This window comes from Phodopus roborovskii, unplaced genomic scaffold (genome assembly GCF_943737965.1).
Source record: "Phodopus roborovskii unplaced genomic scaffold, PHOROB, whole genome shotgun sequence".
Lineage (NCBI taxonomy): Eukaryota > Metazoa > Chordata > Mammalia > Rodentia > Cricetidae > Phodopus > Phodopus roborovskii.
The window spans coordinates 4,622,895-4,642,988 of NW_026126540.1; the positions used below are offsets into that span (position 1 = coordinate 4,622,895).

At 41.8% G+C, this 20,094-nt stretch overlaps 1 protein-coding gene across 1 annotated transcript in view; it reads left to right on the forward strand.

Annotated features, from left to right (window-relative positions):
* Nucleotides 1–3,698: 3,698 nt before the first annotated feature.
* Nucleotides 3,699–20,094, forward strand: part of Ppm1l (protein phosphatase, Mg2+/Mn2+ dependent 1L) — a 260,607-nt gene continuing 244,211 nt past the window's right edge. The window contains exon 1 of the mRNA XM_051198784.1: nt 3,699–4,782. Within this exon, the coding sequence (XP_051054741.1) occupies nt 4,384–4,782 (399 nt within the window). The 5' untranslated portion in view covers nt 3,699–4,383. The remainder of the gene's footprint in view (nt 4,783–20,094) is intronic.

Sequence of the window (20,094 nt, forward strand, 5' to 3'; positions counted from 1 at the left end):
TCAAAAAACAAAACAAAAACCAAAAAACAACTCAAAATCCCTGGAACTGGTGTTATGAATGGTTTGAGCCCCTACATGGCTACTGGAAACCGAAACTAGGTCCTCTGCAAGAGCAACAAGTGTTCTTAATTATGGAGTCACCTCTTCAATCTCTACATTCATCATCCAGAGGCTTAAAGAATAACTTTGTACAAGGTAGCAAAAACAAAATAGATGAGGACATGATGAAGCATCAGACTAGGGAATATTTACTGGTTACTTTTTGAGACAAAGTCTCATACTGAATGTGGAGCTCACCCATTTGGCTGGCCAACAAGTCCCAGGGGTTCTACTTCTCTGACAATGGGACCATAGATGCATATCCAGCTTTTCACACAAGGGCTTGGGATCTGTGGTGGTTTCAATGAAAATAGCCGGCAATAGGCTCACAGGGAGTGGCATTATTGGGAGGTTTGTCCTTGTTGGAGGAAGCATGTCACTGGGGGTGGACTTTGAGGTTTCAGAAGCCCAAGCCAGGTCCAGCATCACTTTCTTTTTCTTTTTTCTGCTGCCTGTTGACCCGATGTAGAATTCTGAACTACCTCTCTAGTACCATGTTGGCCTTCGTGCTGCCATGCTTCCTGCCATGATAACAATGGACTAAACCTCTGAAGGGTAAGCTAGCCCCAGTTCCCTTTACAAGGGTTGCTGTGGTCATGGTGTCTCTTCACAGCAATAGAAACTTCAACTAAGACATGTTCTCATGCTTGAGTGGGCTTGAGCAGCAGGCATGTCATCAACAGAGCCATCTTTCCAGTCCTTACCTAGTAGTTGTCACTATTCTTCTATCTCATGAAAACCTTAGGACTGCCTTTAGCTCAGTGTTCATTACCAAGTTTCTTGTGCAGATACTTGTACTTGTATAGCATGTATTTTATACTACCTCTTGTCTGTGAAATTTAGAAAACTTCACTTAAGCAGGTTTTTTTTTTTGGGTGTTTGCTGGCAGGACAATTTATTTGTACTGTGTCAGATACTTATGTGTCATAAGAATCAATCCATGTAGTTTTTGTTGTTGTTGATATTTCTGTAATGAAGATTAACTGAAAATAAAAATTATACTAATCATCTCAAAATCACTGGAATCAATGGATATTGGAGTACTGTATGATCAGAATTGGGCTCAATTTCTTATTTGTTGTATTGTGATATTTGACAACTTTGGGCCTAACTTCCTATTATACAGATAACAGATCTGTACAACTCTCTGTCTTCATTAGAATACTGTTGTATGGATGGAAACAAATACAACTAAAAATTCTTGTAGCTAGGTGTGGTGGAACACACCTTTTGTCCCAGCATTAGGCAGGCAAAGGCAGAAGCATCTATCAGTGTAAAGATAGTCTAGTCCACATAGTGACTTCCAGGCCATCCAAGGCTAAGGAGGGGTGTTGTCTCAACAAACAAACAAACAAACAAACAAACAAAAAACCTCTAAACAAAACAAACAAAAAACAAAACCAAGCCTTTGTAATCAAAATAAGCAAAAGTGAATTTGGCATTAATGGAAAGTATTTTGTTGTTTTTCTAGCACATTCAATTTACAGTAAAGTATAACAAAATGCTTATCAGGCATTTAAACATTTTAAGTTATGGGAAATTTCTCAACAGAGATAGAAAAATGCTTAGAGGGTCTTCTTCAAAATGTTCTTGGTTTTTACACAGATGTATAATGTTACAGCATTGGATGTAAATGTCACAGCAGAGCATCACAAAATTTAAAGGCTTCCAAGTTTATTACTTAGTTACATTAAACTACTATGGTAATCTTGCTTGCTTAGCTTGGGGTGGGGGGTGTAAGCCACGTGTCTAGGGGTGTGTTCTCTAGTCCTTGCACTTGGAAAGCTGAGTGCAGGCAGAGGCCCCAGCAGACCTTTGTGCTTGGGATTTTACAGCTGGCTAATTTAAGGAAGGCCTGGAATCATAATGTTTACCTACAAATTGTGTTTGCTTTAAGAGACAGTTTATGGACAAAAATTAGCACCTCAAATCTGCTAAGACATAGTGTTTCCCTAACAACATCTAGGACATCCTCTTTATCTATAATTCTTAAAGGATTTTTAATTTATTATCTGATTTTGGAGCCTCTTGAATATTGAACAGAATGATCTAATTGTTTTGAACTTACATTTTCTTGCTCAGGTGTACAGTATTGAAAGCCATAGCTTATAATCATATATTAAAAACCATATTCTAATTTTCAAACACATACTCTTAACAGTTCCTCATATTTGTTTCCTATCACTCCTATTCATATTTATATTGTTGGGGTCATATTATATGTGTCTCTTAAATTCCAAGTATTCTTTTTTTTTGTTTGTTTGTTTGTGAGGGAAGTCTAGGTTTTTGTAGAGACTTTGGCAGTTTTGTAAAATAGACAAAAATCTGAGGGAGAAAATGAGAATTGTTATAGTTACTACCTTAGTTATCGACTGTGGACATTTTGTTATATTTCTTTCCAGTACACACACACACACACACACACACACACACACACACACACACACACACACACACGGTTTTTTGAGACAGAATTTCTCTGTGTAACAGTCCCAGCTATCCTGGAACTCGCTTTGAAGACCAGGCTGGCTTTGAACTCACGAAGATCCACTTGCATCTGCCTCCCAGTAAAGGGATTAAAGCCATGCACCACCACCATCACCAGGCTTATATTTTTATATCTTAAAACGTAACTGGGAGCAAAAGAAGGCAGAAATGTTTGGGGGGAACACACTGGCTGGGAGGGTATCAGGAGGCTTGAACTCTAGTCCAGTGGATCAGCACCGTTCTTTGTGGACAGAGGTAGAGTAGTGAAACATTTTCCTTTAAAGGTTACTTGTTCGTTTTCAAGGCGACCAGCCCTTGCCCACATTTCAAGTTATCCTGCGGAGGTCCACCTTTGCTTACACTCCTGCCCTTATCTTCTGCAAGGACTGAGGAGGTAGTTGTCACTTCTGAGCCTCCAGAAGACTTCAGACCTGAACAGCAGGCGGAGTCGCTGGCGGACGACACTCCGTGTCTCCCCGTGCAAGCGTGGCGACCAGGACAGTCCCAGTCTTTAGAGGCCAGCCCTTCCTGGACCTCGCGAGGTTGCCAAGCACCCTAATCTCCATCTCTAAGGTCCCCAGTTCTGCTGTCCGAGGGAGAAAGCTTCTGGGGCCCGGGACTGCGTCCTGCCTCTCGGGAGATCCGGGCTGGCCTCGTAGGCTACCGCCTCGTGTGGCCAAACTAACCACTCAGTTTCGATTCTCGAGCAGGGAGGAATGTGTCCCATCTTGCTAGCCTTAGGAAAGGGTAGGCGTGGACGGCACCATTGTGCAGCGTGCCGGAGGGGGAAGCTGTCAAGCACAGCTCCCGGCTCCGCAGCTAGCAGCAGTGTCGCCCGAGAAACCAACGTTCACCGCAGTGGCGTCAGTATCATACTGTTCCCGGGAGCCGGTCCCCGAGGGAGAGTCGGTAATCCGCTAGATCTGGGCGGCTGGATGCTCGTCCCCCCCTCGCGGTTCGCCTCGACCTGTCTGCTGCCCACGCGCGTCCTCCACAGCGAGCTCGGGCCCCCAGTCGGGTGAGAGCGCGACGCGGTCTGGAAGCTCCACTCTAGGGGCGGGGCGGGGCGAGCGTGTGCGGGGCGGGGCGAGCGCGAGCGGAGCGGAGCCGGGAGCTGCCGAGCGGAGCCGAGCAGAGCCGAGCCGTGAGGTGCCGGGGAGAGGCAGGCTGAGCCTGCCGGCGGCTCTGCACCCATCGTGCTGCGTTTCCCGGCTCGGTGTCTCCCTGCCTTTGCCCAGGCGCCCGCAAAACTTTTATTGTCTCGGGCCTCCCCGGGTTGTGTGACGAAATTGCAGCGCTCCGCTGTCTCCACGCTCGGCTGCAGCGGCGATCGAGGGGACGTGCAACCCTCGCCCGCCGCCGGGCTCTTGCGCCCTGCGCTTCCTCACCTGCCGATCGCTCCCGGGAATCGCGAGGGGGGACCCCCAAAGGGACAGCGCGGCTGTTGGCACCCCGAATTCCTGTTCACCGTTGCGGACCGGCTCAGCACAACTTTAACTTGATTCCTGTCGCCCACCCCGGGCACCCGCGGCGGCCGCCGCTGCCGCCGTCGCTGCGGTCTCACAAAGAGCGCGGGGAGGGAAGGCGGCGCGGGCGGCGGGCACGGGCCTCGGGGCTGCCTAGACAAAAGGGAAACTGCCGTCGCTCCGGGCGCCTGTCCCGACCCGCGGTGGGTTTGTCCAGCCGGCCCGGGCTGTCTCTTCGCCTCGGTCTCCACGGGCTGTGCCCGCAGTGCTCGGACCCCGCGAGCTGCGGGGCGCGCGTCGCTGCTGCTGGTAGGGGCTCTAGGGATAATAAATGATAGAGGATACAATGACTTTGCTGTCTCTGCTGGGTCGCATCATGCGCTACTTCTTGCTGAGACCCGAGACGCTTTTTCTGCTGTGCATCAGCTTGGCTCTGTGGAGTTACTTCTTCCACACGGACGAAGTGAAGACCATCGTCAAGTCCAGCCGGGACGCGGTGAAGATGGTGAAGGGCAAGGTGGCCGAGATTATGCAGAACGATCGCCTTGGAGGACTAGACGTGCTGGAGGCCGAGTTTTCCAAGACCTGGGAGTTCAAGAGCCATAATGTGGCGGTGTACTCCATCCAGGGCCGGAGAGACCACATGGAAGATCGCTTCGAAGTTCTCACCGATTTGGCCAACAAGACGCACCCGTCCATCTTCGGGATCTTCGATGGGCACGGCGGCGAGGTAGGAGTTCTCTGGGTCTGTGTGCGTGTAAATAACCGGTCATCGCCTGTGTGGCAGGGTCAGATTTGGGCGAGAGGGGCGTGGTGGTGACCTGGTGATGTGATTCAAGTGGCCAAGACCCTGCCAAGGAGATCTTGGGTCCGAGCGTTCAGTGTAGCTGAGAGATGTGCACTGCATATTCCGTGCGGGTTTGATACAAAGTTCCCAAGGTCAGAAGCCAGTAAATGACTGCTACTTTTCCGGGGAGAATTAATAGTATATCCAGTGAACTTTGCCCTCGGGCCTCAGTGTTCCGATCCTAGAATCAGAGGCAAATTAGCCGCGAAGGAAGAGTGTCTTCAGTGAACTCCTAAAGGGAACACGCCTCATCTGTTCTATAGACTCAGTGAAGGTGAAACAAGCTGTGACTTCTTCAATTTCCTTCGCTCTAGGGAAGGACCCCCGTATGCAATGCCGCGCTTCTTCCCAAGTCTGTCAACTTTGTTAGTGCAATGGAACTGGGACAGGGATGCCGCACTGGTGGTGTGTTTTGACTACCTGGCCTTTGCAGAGGTGGCTGTGGGCAGAGCAGGCAACAGCCACACCTGACCTCTGTGCAGTGACCAGCTTGGGGATACCGATGTCTCTTTCCTTCTATAAACCCTTTTGTTAGGGGGTTATCTGGGAGCAGGAAACGGGCTAAAGGCCGCTTTAGGTCTTTCTCCTAAATTTCTGGGATATTTGACACTCTGGAGTGTATAGTCTCAGGTTTCCTGGAGGTCCTGTCCTTGGGCCTGTGCCCAGACGAAGTGAGTGTTAAAATGTGGCTCTAGAGCTAAGTTCCCGATGACATCTGTCTCTGTTGGACACTTGTAACAGTTTCATTGCGTCATGCTCTCCCACCTCTTTTTTTTTTGGCAGCATCCCTTAGTACTTATTCCTTCTCTTCGTCCCACTGCACTCTTACCCATCTTCCTCCACCCGGTGGGCTCCAGGGAATTGTAGGACTGCCTTTCTCCTCAGGTGTTTGCTTGTTCTTTGGTCCAGTGGCTTTTGTTTCTGTTTGTTTGTTTTGGTAAACATCGAGGAAGCTTTTGATTGGTTATCTTATCTGCATTCTCCACTCACTATTTGTAAATCTTGCCCAGGTGCCTACCAGCCAACTTTGCAGGGAATGCCAAACAGTTGGAAAGCTTAGATGACAAGATTAGAATTAGTCCTTAAACTTTTTTTTTTTTTTTTTCCCATTCCCTCTCCCTGTTTATGTGTCCTTCGGAATGAAAATTTCTCATTCCTGTGCTTTTGTAGCCCGAGGGGTGGTTTGGAGTCTCCCCCCCCCCCTTGACCACAGAGTAATTGAAAGACAGGATGTTAATTGAGACAGGAGACACTGCATACTGAGCAAAAAGATACCTGAGTGACAAGGGTGACAGTGTAATGACCAAGTCATAATGCCATTTTATGTGCCTGGACTCAGTGGGGTGAAGGAAACTGGTTTTCTCCCCTGTCAATAATTTGATGAACATATTCATTGTATATCTAAAGTAAGGAAGTTGCTGGTAATCTGATTCTGGGTTTTGAAAACACCTAGAAGTTCTGATGGGATATCAGTGCTGTGGTTGTCTAGCTGGGACATATTGGCATGATTTGTGCTCAGACTTGTGATTGGATGATTAAAATCTTTTCACTGGAGTCTTTCAAGCCATGGGAGCTGCAGAGCCAGAAGTTTCAGTTGAGAAGTTTCTAGCAGTGGCTGGGGTAGATATACCACCCAGAAAAGGGTGTGATGGAGGCTTTCCCTAACTCAGTATTTTACATGTACTCAGCTTTCATTGCATTTAAAAAAGTGTTGAGTGAAAAGATGACTGAAATTAGCTAAATACAAAAATGCTTTTTATTATACCTTATGTTAAAATGCTTGCTGTTTGCAAAAATAATTAACATTATAAATTTCTACAAAAATAGGGCAATTGTTTTACCCCCTCTTATCACATGCATTCAGTTAATTCTATTTGGCTTTGTTTTACTTTAAAAAAAAAAGTAAAATAAGAAGTGTTACAAATGAGGTTTTAGGTTGCTGTTGGGATTGTGATAGTAACAGATACCACTGGGTGAGTTCTCTCTAGCCTTTTTATTCTCTTGTTATATCATTTGAAGAAAATCCCATCATCTAGTTATTTTCATTTGTGTTCTTGGCTCCTTTAACATTCACCAGAGGAGGGTGCCACTGTTTGACTTTTTGGATGATAGTTATATCCTTTCAGAAAAGATGCCTCTCCCGAGCTATTAGTTGTGTGTATACACACATAAAAAATACACAGCACAGAGGGTGAATGAGTTGAGTTTTATTTGTGATAATTCATACTGATAAGGCATAAGAGTGCTGTTGAGATTCTGAAGGAAACTTACATGTTCTTGTGTGTTTCATCCTTATATATTGGTTTCATTCTTATGTATTGATTTCACCCTGCTTTTTTAGATGTTGTGCTGATGGCCGGGGACATTGTCACCTTTCTAAGGCTATCTGACTAGTTTGAGTCTTATGGTTTGTTGGTATTTTCACAGGATAATAAACTTGCATGTTTATCTAGATAAGTAGCACTGTAGGGATGCAAAGGTGGCTGAACATCACTTCTGTTCTCCAGAAGTTTCAGCCTAATAGGAAAAATAGACTCAAAGACCAAAAGTGACAGTGTGGTGTGCTTATAGTGTTCTGGGAACATGGGAACAATCATTTCAACCAACTGGCCTGCTTCAACTTCCCCAGTGTTGGGAGTATGGGCTTGTGCCACTATGCCCTGTGCTTTGTTTGAAGGTCAGAATCTCTGTGACCTTGGGCCAATTGCTTAAGCAGCTTATCCAGGAGTATTTTAGTTGTACTGGGTCTTAGTTGGGAGTACTCAATGGAAAGAGGCAGCTGAAAGTCTGCCATGTTGAGGCAGTGATGGTTTACCTGTGGGAGTCACAACCTTAGTCACTAAAAAGATGCTTGTTGGACACCCATAACTAATTTGGTAGGCATTCCCCAAATTTTCTTTGTCTTCTTTCTAATATCTGATAAACTTCTGATTATTAATTAAGGATTCTATGAACATTGAGAAAGCAGCATTCTGGTATTAGGCTTATGTTTTCTGATTACAGAAAAGGAATATTTCCTATTATTAATTAATGCATTAGGAGTCTGATTTTTATCTCAGCCTCCTATGAGCTGAGTTATCATATTCAACAAGTGTTTTTTTTTTTTTTTTCTTGCACAAAGGCATCTCTGGATTTATGCTAAAGACTATACTGGATGTCTATGACTTCATTTAGAAGCATATGGTCTAAAAAGAGCTTCATCTCTATGATCCAATGGACCAGGGTCTTAGTTTTATTCTCTTGGACTCTTGAAACATCCTATCCACCACACTGTGGGCTAATGGTTGACTGCTTGTGTATGTATTTGAAGCTATTGGCAATGATTTTCTCATGTAACATAAGATGAAAACAACCAAAGTTTACAAGTGAAGCTCAGATTGTATCAGTAGAGATAGAAAGGTTGTTAGTTTTAAACTTCAGAAATCTCAGTTAGTGGCTGGGCAGGTGGATTTCTGTGAGTTCAAGGCCAATCTGGTCTACACAGTGATATGCAGGACAGTCAGAGCTTTGCAGTGAGACCTTGTCTCAAACAACAATAACCAAACCAAACCAAACCAACCAACCAACCAAACAAAAACCTGAAAAAATGTCATTTAGGAAAATGATTGGTAGTAACCTATAATTTTATCCACAGGCAAAAGGCATTTTTTTTTTTTCCTTTTAAATAAGTACTATATAGAAGAAACACACCAGTCCTTTGATGAAGGTTTAGTTAAAATCTAGCCGGGTGATTGGATTGTTTTATGCTCACATGCTATTACCCATTCTTGTATTAAAGAGTGTATATATCTTGATGCATAGCTTGAAAAAGTCACAATTTCATATCAGAGAAGAGCAGACTTCTATTGTCATCAGGAACTCCAGCCTTGAGTTTCACATGAGAAACAATGTAGGCTCACCTGCAGGAGCCAGATGCTCAGGTCTTAATTCTTACCAGTAATCCTTGTTTTGTGCCAGGCTTTCCTCTGAGAATGTCCCAAAGCTGCAGACATTTCATAGACATGAACATCAAACTTCATTTATATTCATAGGCAAGTGGTGTATGAAGCCTCTGTATTTCAGGTTAGTTTAGTCAGAATGGAATCTAGACCCACAAGGAGCTTCATATCTGGGTCTCTTGGACGCCTGCCAGCATGTGTACTTACTTCTTCTCCTGCATGTTTACTCATCTACTTGTGAGCTGTCATTTTGCCTGTGTGGGTGGTTATGAGGAATGGTCTTCCAAAGTCCTGATAAATCAGCTGCAAGGATGTTATTGAGGATTTTGGAGCATTATATAGCATCCTTTCTATAAAGATAGATAGTACCCCAATACTTCTTGTTTACATCTTAAGACTGTTGAGTCATACAATCGAGGCATTCTGTATCTTTTGCTGCTAGAAGTGCTGAGAGCCAAGCCTCTGTCCTCTAGGAAATCTGTAGACCTTTATATAATACATTCATTTGGCATGCTAACCTTACTCCTAGGATAGCTTATCTTTTTTTTTTTTTAAACATTCAACTTCCCTTTCTCCCTTTATATACATCATTTTATTATCTTATGGTGTTATATATATTTATGTAGGTTTCATTGGCTCCTTCTGAAATAACTCATAGTTCTAACTAAATAAATTACAAATGGTGCAGTCTGTGATCTGCTTTTCAGACATTACAACTGAGATTAGCAAATGCTTAACTCTTATATTATAGTGTGCAAGAGACCTAGGGGTTTACTTAGGAGAAATGCTTTACAGCTTAAGAAAAAAATAAAGATTATTGTGGTTTAAAATTGTACATTAACATTTTTTCAAAACAAAACAAAAGAAAAAGAATCTTTTTTTTCCCCCTTCTTCGAGACCTCTCTCCTGTCTTTGGAAACATCTTGGCAAATGAATGTAGGAGACTGACTGGCTGTGACCTTGTGCATCTTCTAAACAAATTGATAAAGAAACCATTTCAAAAGCACCAACATCTGTTATCCATGGTCTGCCACATGTGGAAAACAGGGTTAAGCTGTGTGATGTCCAAAGATGAGTCAGTGCGTTCTCTGCCCCCAGGAAGCTCTCTCTCTTCCTTTCTTTACCTCTCTCTCTCCCTCTCTCTCTCTCTCTCTGTATGTGTGTGTGTATATATATATATCTAGAGGCTAGAAGTTGATGTCAGGTGAACCATTCTTTAATTACTGAGACAGGGTCCCTCATTGATCCTGGACATTGCTAATTTGGCTTTCTAGCTCAGCAGCGTGGCCCCAGGACTGCCTGTCTCTTCCTCCTGAGTACTGGTATTATATAGGTGGACCACCACACCTACCCAGTTTTCTTATGGGTGCTGGGGATCCAAATTCTGGTCAACAGGCCTTTGTGGCAAGTGCTTTGTCCACAGAACTATCTCCCTGGCTCTTCAGGAAGTTCTAACTCTGGGGAGGTGAAGTATTTTAGAATCCAAGAGCTACAGGGTACCCATCAACCTAAGTATGTGATGGCCTGTCTGAGAGAGTTTATGCAATCTGAGATATTTGTGAGTAGAAACTGACATCCCATGGTACCCTAGCTTTTTAGTATAGACTGGGTAGAGGGAGAAGGGGAAGAAAACATCTCAGGTAGAAGGGAAAGTGTGTAAATGGTTCAGAGGGAGCAAAATGCACACTTAGATGAAAGACTAGTAGGTGGCCTCATTGCTTAGATTAGACTTGTCAACAGCTGTTATCCTGGAAACCCATTCACTGTGTTTTCATATTTGAATACTGTCCATTTTGATATACACGATGGTTTTGGGTTACCTATTTTATGTTAAGTGCATTTATTTGGAAAGCGAACTTCTCAGCACTGGGAGCAGACAATCCATCAAATAAAATTCCCAGCCTTCAGCTTTCTATGGAGCTGTCACTAATCTGATGGAGTGGAACATTTCTACGAAGGCCCCTCAGTTTCTGGTTCTTCTGGAGTATCTCTGTCCTCCCCTCTTTTTATGTTTTATTGATTTTTTTCTTCTTTTTGTGACAGGGTCTTGCTATATGGGCCAGGCTGGCCCCTCAGGTAAGATCCTCCTGTTTCAGCCTCTTTTACTTTTTTTCAGATTAGGGAAATGTCTTAGAAAATGTAATTGCCATGCATAATCTGAAACAAGGCAAGCTGCTTTGTAGGGGGAGGGTACTGTAGCTATGCTGCTTTCAAAAGAACCTGCATGGGAATGTTACTCACCTTCCTGGCACTATGACAGAAGTCTCTGAAACAAACAAACAAACAAACAAACAAAAAAACAAACCCAGAACCACCTTAAAGGAAAGAAAGATCTATTTTGGTACATGTTTCCCAGGTCTCAGTTACAACTCAGTCTGGCTTCATTGCTTTAAGTCTGTGGCAAATTAGAAATGTCATGGCACAAGGACTGTCATGGCGGAAGGACCAGGCAGAAGACACCCGTGGCAGCCAGTAAGTGGAGTATATGAGAGGAGGTACTGAGACAAGGTACACCCTCCAAAGGCATACCATTATTCACCTACTTCCTCCATTTACATCATCTCCACACAAAGTAGGGACTAGGCTATCATGAACCTTCATGAGCCTTCAGAGGACATTTCATATTGAAACCACACACACACACACACACACACACACACACACACACACACACACACACTCACACACTTTTCTCCTGTGCTTGGGATTGAACCCAGGACTTTGTACATGCTAAGTAAGAATGCACTTTACTATTAAGCTTTATTTTTAACCCCCTACCCAACTTCTGTCCTCCTTCTCCTTTTTCTCATCTGCCTCCTTTTTATTATTTATTTATTTATTTATTTATTTATTTGAGACAGGGTCTCATGATGTAACACTGACTGTCCTGGAACTCTGCTGGCTATGGACTCACAGAGATCCACCTGCCTCCTGAATGTTGGGATTAAAAGCGTGAGCTAACCGTGCCAGGCTCCCGCTACCCAATTTTTAATGCAAGTGTGTAGACATTATTAGAAGTCCTTCTTAGGTTTTGTTGTTATTTTTGTTTTTGTTGCATCTTTGTTTAGTTCTTTGAGGGTGGGTCTTTGGTTACTTACATACTTATTTTGACAATGGCCTTGACCTTGGGAACTCAAGTGATCCCCTGGTCTCAACCTCTCCAGTATTAGAGGTTATAGGCACAAACCACTGTATATGGCTAGACCTAGCTACTGTAGTTTTTCTTTCCTTTTTAACATTTATTTATTTTTATGTGTATGCATGTTTTGACTACAAGTTCATATGTGCACCATGTATGTGTTTGGTGCCAAGAGAGGCCAAAAGAGGGCACTAGATCCTTTGGAATTGGGGTTAGTGTGCTGTGAGCTACTGTGTGTGTGTGCTGGGAATCGAACTCAGACCCTCTACAAGGGCAGCAAGTGCTCTTAACAACTTACTGAGCCGTCGTTTGTCTAGCCTTGCTAGTTGAGTTTTTAAAAGTATATAGCACATTTTGATATTTAAATTATTATTGGTCACAGTTGCCTGGGACATACAATGACAAAATATAGCCAGTGTGTTAGGGACCCTAGCTTAATGAGTCAAAACTTGGGGGGTTAGAGTGTAACAAGCAAGGAGAATGGAAGACACTGGTGAAGTATTGTCGGTGTTATGTTGAAAGCTGGCTGGATCCTGGGCTGTCTTCTGTGGTTGGATGTTGTAGAGCAAAGGAACAGTGTAAAGCCCTTGTGCTAGCAGTCCTGTTCCTCATCTGTATAGATTGGATTTGAGTGATGATAGAAGGGCAAGGTTGGAGAGTCAGCTGCTAAGCGGGCACATGCAGTAGAGACATGCATGGATGTGGGCTGTTGCTGAAAGAGGGAAGACCCATGCAGCACTAAAGGTGTCAGTCTTCCCCAGATGCCTTATCTGAGTGGTCGGTCAGAAGAGCACGACTCAGACAATAGTGAGTCTGGCTATGCATTTGCTTCATGTGTCCTTTTTGTGAGAGAGTCCCTGGGAGTCATAAATCATGTACTGACCATGTTCCTATGTGGATGCACTTTAAAATAGTGAAAATATGCATTACCTATCACATCTGGGTTATCCTAGTGGGACGCCCCTTGTTTCCTGGAAACAAGGTCTTGCTGTGAAGTCCTTGATTGTTTTCCTGTCATAGCTCTCAGTGTTGCGGGGATCACAGACAGTGCCCCACCCCCAGACCCACCTTTATTATCATTTTGTTTCTACAGATGATGTAGATTTTCTTACAGAGTGCAGTTTTTTCAGGGTTCTGGAACTGCACAATGTCTTTATTTTAATTGTTTGAGACAGGGTCTCAGCTGTGTAGTGCTACCTACCCTGGAAGGGTTTATGTAGACCAGGCTGGCCTTGTACTCAAAGGAGATCTGCCTGCCCGTGCTGCCCAGGTGCTGGGATTACAGTGTGCACCATTATACTTAGCTGTCTTTAGTTTTTAAAAAGGGATTTCACTTTATTGGCAGTAGTCATTTTGCATCTCAGATTTAAGTGACCCTGTGATTAGGGACTCAGTTTTTTTTTTTTTTTTTTTTAAAGTAGTTTTTAACTTGAAGTTAATATCTACTTTATTTTATTCTTAATTTCTATTTTTATTTTTAGCCACTCCAAGGACATAATTTTGTGCTTAAATATTGCTTTACTAAGTGCTTTAACTTACAATATTGCACTGATTTTAATATTAAATATTAATGTAAATATTAAGTAACAGGGAATATTAAAATAAAGCTGCAAGTAAAACATTTAAGATAAATTAATTTTGAAATTAGTAAACTATAATAATATAACTGCATGATAGTATAGAAATAAAGTCACTTCAGGTCTCACCGTGGCCTATAATGTTGCTGATTGTTGTGTTATTCATTGGTCATTTTGTGGGCATTTCAAATATGGTTTTGCATAGTCATGACAGTGTACATACGGTTTTCCATCTTCTTAACTTTATGCCTTTTTATAAGTACACTAAACACACTGGTATTTTACTCTGTAGTTCTTTATATTTTTATTTCTTTGTTATAATATATTGTATGTGATGGGTCACATGTGTGGAAGTCAGAAGACAACTTGCAGTAGGTGATTCTGTCCTTCTTCCTTTGGGTCCTGGGGATTGAACTCAGGTCATTAGGCTTGGCAGCAAATATCATTACCCACTGAGCTATTTTGGAAGCCCCTATATTTTTATTTTTAACAGTTTTTAGTGATAGAGTAATATTTTATTTAATGGATAGCTGCTAATTACACAGCTATTTCCTGATACATTTAGTTTCTTCTAAGTTTTCGCCATTGTAATTAATGTAATAAATATTTTAGTGCTTCCACTATAATTTGGAATTTTTTTTAAAGGTGTCTCCATCTTCTGTTATCTTTATTGGTGTGTATTTTGGAACTGAAGTGATGGTTCACGGATTAAAAGTCCTTACTGTTCTTGCAGAGGTTCCCAGATCCAGTTCAAAGCACCTACATGACAGCTCATAATCCTTTGTAACTCTAGGTCCAGGGACCTGACTCTTTTTGTTATTGTTTGATCTCTGAGTGCATGCATTTCGTATACATACATACATACATACATACATACATACAAAATTAAGTAGAAAAAAAGGGATAATTTTTTTCAAGTATATCTTGTACTTTGACTATATTATCCCCACACATTCCTTTCCCCTTTACTCCATCCCATTAGCCATGAATCACCTTTCTTATTGTAGTCTCCCATTGACCTTCACAACACACACACACACACACACACCACATGCAGAGTTTTACATACTTATATAAAATTTAGGATACACAAATGAACGATAACATGCAATATTTGACTTTCTGAGTTTAGTTTATTTCATTTAAGATGAGTATCTCTAGTTGCACCTATTTTCTAGCCAATGACATAATGAATTCTGTTATGCATATATATTATATTTTCTTTTTCCATTTATTTCTGGATGGGCATACATCTAAGCTCATTACATAGTTTCACTGTTACAAATAATGCTGCAATAAACATGGATGTGCAAGTTGCGAGCCCTTTAGCTATAAACCCAGAAGTATAAACCTTTAGTATAACTGAGTTACTTGGCAGTTCTGTTTTTAGTTTTTTGGGAAGCCTCTTCCATAATGGCTGCACATAGCTTATGTTCCTACCAGCAGTATATAAGGGGCCCCTCACCTTGCATTATTGCCAATTTTTGTCTGATATTTTAAATTTTATCTTCTTCATGGTAGCCATTCTATTAGATCAACTTTAAATGTAGTTTTCATTTTTATTGCCCTGATTTCTATTGCTGATCAACATTTTTTTTTTATATCTTCACTAGACATTGTACTTTTTGAAAACTATCTGGTCATTTCATTAGTCCATTTATTGAATGGATAGTTGGACTTTTGGTATTAACTTTTTGGAGTTCTTCATATGTCTTGCATGGTAAGTCACCACTGAATATGTAGCTAGCACAGGTCTTTCTACCGGTCTGTAAGCCTTCTCTTTATCATGTTTGCTGTGCAGGCACTTTTATCTTCATGTGATGCCGTTTCTCAGTTCTTGGTCTAATTTCCAGAACTACTGAAGTCCTTTGCAGAGAGCCTCAGCTCATATCTTGTAATGTTTCCTTGTAGAACTTTCAGAACTTCGGGACGTGCATTAAGGTCTTTTATCAATTTCATTTGAGTTTTGTGTGGAGGGAGCAGAGGATCTAGTGTCATTCTTCTGCATGTGGGTATCCAGTTTCCCCGGCACCATTTATTGAGGAGGAATACAGCTCAGTAAGCCCTGGGGAGCCAGTAAGCAGTGTTATCCCATGGTTTCTGCTCCAAGTTCCTCCTGCCTGGAGTTCCCATCTTGGCTTCCTTCTGTGATGGCTGTGACCTGTGAGCTGAGTCAGTCCTTTCCTACCCTAAGGTTTTTACAACAGTATTTTACCACAGTGACAGAAAGCAAAGTAGGACAGTGGTATTCAGAATACTTTTACATGTTATCTAATTTTAATTTTTATAACAATGTGTCAGATACTTACTAAGTTACTCCCATTTTATAGAAGTAGACATTTAGAAATCAATAGATTAAGTAATTTACTCATATTAACTTATAGACTTTAAGTGGTGAAACTAGAATTTGGAGCTGAGTTTCAAGCTTTTATGGCTCCTCAGTGGGTAAGGGAACTTGCTGCTGAGATATACTTGTCCCCAAAGCCTGTGCTATTAGTTTCTGGTTGAAGCTCTGCAGGGCAGTAAAACACAGGCAGTTGTTAATATGTTGACATTATTGCCTATGTCTTCTTACTTTGCTCAGTAGGACTTCAGATTTCTCCCATATGATATGTGTCCTTGCAAACTTCTGTAGTTGAATCTTATTTATTATACTTACTTATTATACATCTTCAAAATCATTCCCAGTCTTTGAGACCCATGTAAGGTGGAACAAGAGAACTAACACCACAAAGTTGTATTTTGACCTCTGCATGTGCATCTTACGTGCTAATAATACTAACAATAGCCGTACACATTGCATAGCATTTCTCCTTGGCAAAGCACAAAACATTTTAAAAATATTCATGAAGATAATATTTATGCATTTTGATAAGCTGATATGTTTTCCATGAAGTAGTATTTGCTATGACAATGTTGGGCTTGGGATATGAACAGATAATATTTTACTTAAAGTAAATAAATCTCGAAGACATTTTCTGAAAATAGTTTGTATTTGTGCTAGTTAGTTGTTTTTGTTTGTTTCTGTCCATTCGACACAAATTAGGATTATCTGGAAACAGGAAACTACCATTGAGAAGATGCTTTTCTTTGTCATAGTCTGTGGGATGTTTTCCTTGCTAAACTATTGGTGTGGGAGGGTCTAGCTCCCTGTGGCTGGAGCCATCTCTGTGCAGGTGATCTTAGCATCTATAAGAAAGCAAACTGAACAAGCCAGGAAAAGGAAGCCAGTAAGCAGCACCCCTCCATGGCCTCTGCTCTAGTTTCTGCATTCAGGTTCTTGCCTTGAGTTCCTGCTCTGATTTCCCTCCATGATTGACTGTAAACTGTGAGCTGAAATAAACCCATGCTTGATTATAAACTGCAAGATGAACAAAATCTTCCCCGGGTTGCTTTTGGTCATGGTGTGTTATCACAGCCATAGAAGCCTAACTAGAACAATATATTTTTTTTTTTTTTCCTCTGACTTGGGGATAGAAACCAATTGAATGAAATCTTAGCTGCCTGTACCTTTTCTTGGATGAGAGAGGACTCTGGTAGTTGAACATGTTAAGAATGAGACTTATTTTCCTCCATTCCCAGAGGACAAAGGAGTTACTGGGCACACGGCTCCTGAAGGAATTTGAGGCCTTATTGTGTCACCTGCACTGTACAGCAACACCAGCTAGAGAGATACATTTTCTTTTTCTTTTTTTCCCCTTCTATATATTTTTTAAGTAACAGTCTTGTTTTATATGTCAGTCCCAGTTCCCTCTCCCTCCCCTACTCTCCTGCCCCCTATTGACTCCCTATCTCATCCCCTTTTTGCTCTCCAGGGAGGGTGAAGCCTTTCATGGGGGATCTTCAGAGTCTGTCACATCATTTGGAGCTGGATCTAGGCCTTCCCGATGTGTCTAGGCTGAGAGAGTATCCCTCTAAGTGGAATGGGCTCCCAAAGTCCATTTGTATACCAGGGATAAATACTGCCTAGTCCTCCTGACAACCACGTCAGGGGATCTGGGTTGGCCCTATACTGGTTTCCCAGCTATCAGTCTGGGGTCCATGATCTCCCCCTTGTTCAGGTTAGCTGTTTCTGCAGCCTAATCTTGACCCCTTTGCTCATCACTTCTCCCTGTCTGCAACAGTGTTTAGCTGTGGACATCTGCTTCTGCTTCCATCAGCTACTGTATAAAGGCTCTAGGATAGCATATAAGGTAGTCATCAATCTCATTATCTGAGAGACACATTTTCTAATGGTGTGAACCCCCCCCCAAGCATCTACAAATCCACAAGAACATAGAAACATGCTAGCTTGTTCAGAAAGTCATTTCTTTTTAGACAACATTGTCCACATTTGTTTTCTTCCCATCCTGCTTTTGTATGATCTGTATGTCTCCATTGCTGGGTCAGGGGCCAGCTGTGCATTGCACACCAGTCAGAAAAGCTATGACTTCCCTGGAGGAAACCAACACTTGTGCATGTACTTTCCAATCTATGTCCTAGATTTTGGTCATCATTAAGGTCAGTGGACATTTAATGCCCTGTGGCAATAAGTCTTAATAGTTCATTTTACTTCTAATAATAGGGGAGACTATATTTAATATAACATTTAGATAGGAAAGGTGTTAATCTGCTATTTAAAAGATTGATCTCTTAGTTGTTGGATGTGGTGGCACATACTTTAATCCTAGCATTTGTCAGGCAGAGTCAGACTAGTCTCTGAGTTTGAAGACTGAATGGTGATACCTTATCTCAAAATAAGTTCTCTTGACAGATTCATCAGATTGCCCATAAAGAACAGCATACATAATTTATATAATATATAGTTCATATAATATATAAATGTGTATTAATAATGTAATGTTTAGTAAAGTAAATTATATGTATGTAAAACTTTCCAGTGTCTTAAATGATATAAAAGAGTATCTTGAACTTCTGTAGGTTGACAAATGGTACCACTTCTCTGTACCTTCAGTATAATAATTGATTGATGAGGAATAGTCTGAGGTTTTCAGGCACCAATAGGTATTTCTTAAAAAGAAAAATGTCTTATGTCTTTCTGTATATGATCACTTTGAGAAAATTTATTCTGAAAGTTTTAAAGCTGAATAAATATGGGCTTTTGGAGTTAGAGGTAGGATGGATCTATCTAATGGTTTTAAAAGTCACTTTTGGGAAGATAATATGAATGCTTTATTAGATAATTAGAAGCTTATCTTTAACCAGGAATTGCTTTGACGCCAGAGGGGAATATAGAGACAGGCAGCAGCTTGGAATTTATAACCATAGTACATAGGAATTTGTTTGCCTGTCTTTCTTCCCTGCGGTTTAAGGCCCCAGGGGAGTTTTATTCTCAAGTGTTTTCATAAGGGAGAGTAATGGGATTCTGTCCCTTCTCCTGCCTTCCTGGCTACTCTGCTGAGCACTGGTATGGTACATTCAGGCCTAATCTATTATGGTAAAATTGTTGCTCTGGGTTTGCCTAAATGTGAGACTCAAAAGTCAGCTAATGATTCTGCTAGTGGAAGCTACTGCTTTTAGCAGAGGGATCCGAAGGGACCCCTAAGGGCAAAGACCAGAAAACTTGACAACCACCAGAGAAGCTCTCTGCCCTCATGCTAGAGTCACAGGCTCTCCTGTGGTCCATGGGGCTACATAGAAACAGAAAGTGTTCAACCCTTGTAATACAAATCAGATTTGGACATGAAAAATTGCAGGCAGGCATGGATTTTGGAATATTACTTAAGAGGAAATTCTTTGAAAAGACAAATAGTGGTTTTTTGTTTGTTTGTTTTTATGCCCCCTCTGAAAAAGGGTTCCTCTGTATAGAGAAGCCCTGTCTCAAAAAACAAAATAGGATAAGGGTAGTGTTCCTGCTTTGCCAGAGAGAAGTCCTCGCCCCAGCACAACTAGTGATAAAGACAATCGTTTTCTTCACTAAAAAACAATTGATGTTGATATTATTTCATTGTAGTACACACTCCAGTGTGTTGGGTGTCACTGAGGCATGGGAGACATACAATGGGTACCTTATTTAACATATGCAGTTTGATCGACTTGTACAGGGTTCTGGAATTATCAATGCAATCAGTGTAGCAAATGGATCTCACTATTGATTCTGTTTTTGGATTTGAGGTAAAGGTATTCCTTTCTCTGTCCTGTTGAAGGGGAGAGACCCAGAGATCCACCCTAGAAGGAAGCAGAAAGGAATGTGCACAGGAACTAAGAAGTCAGATGGACCAAGGTGGGCAGAGGAGAAGATTAAGGCCCACAACCATTAATGACTGGCTTTTTTTGCTTTTGTTTGTTTGTTTGCTTTTTTAATTCCAGGTTAAAATCCAAGTGGGGCTGCCTTATGCAATGGCCTGGCACACACTGGTGCACTGTGCTGCTGTCTTCCTGCCTAACAAATTGTCTTCTCATGTGACAGTTCTTCAACCTGGGGTTTTGGAAGCTCTTTTTCACTCCCCCCCAACCCCATTATCTTCTGTGACTTTCCTGAAAGACTGGACTTTTTTTAATTTTTAGCTAATATACCTGAGATTTGGAACTTTTATTTTTT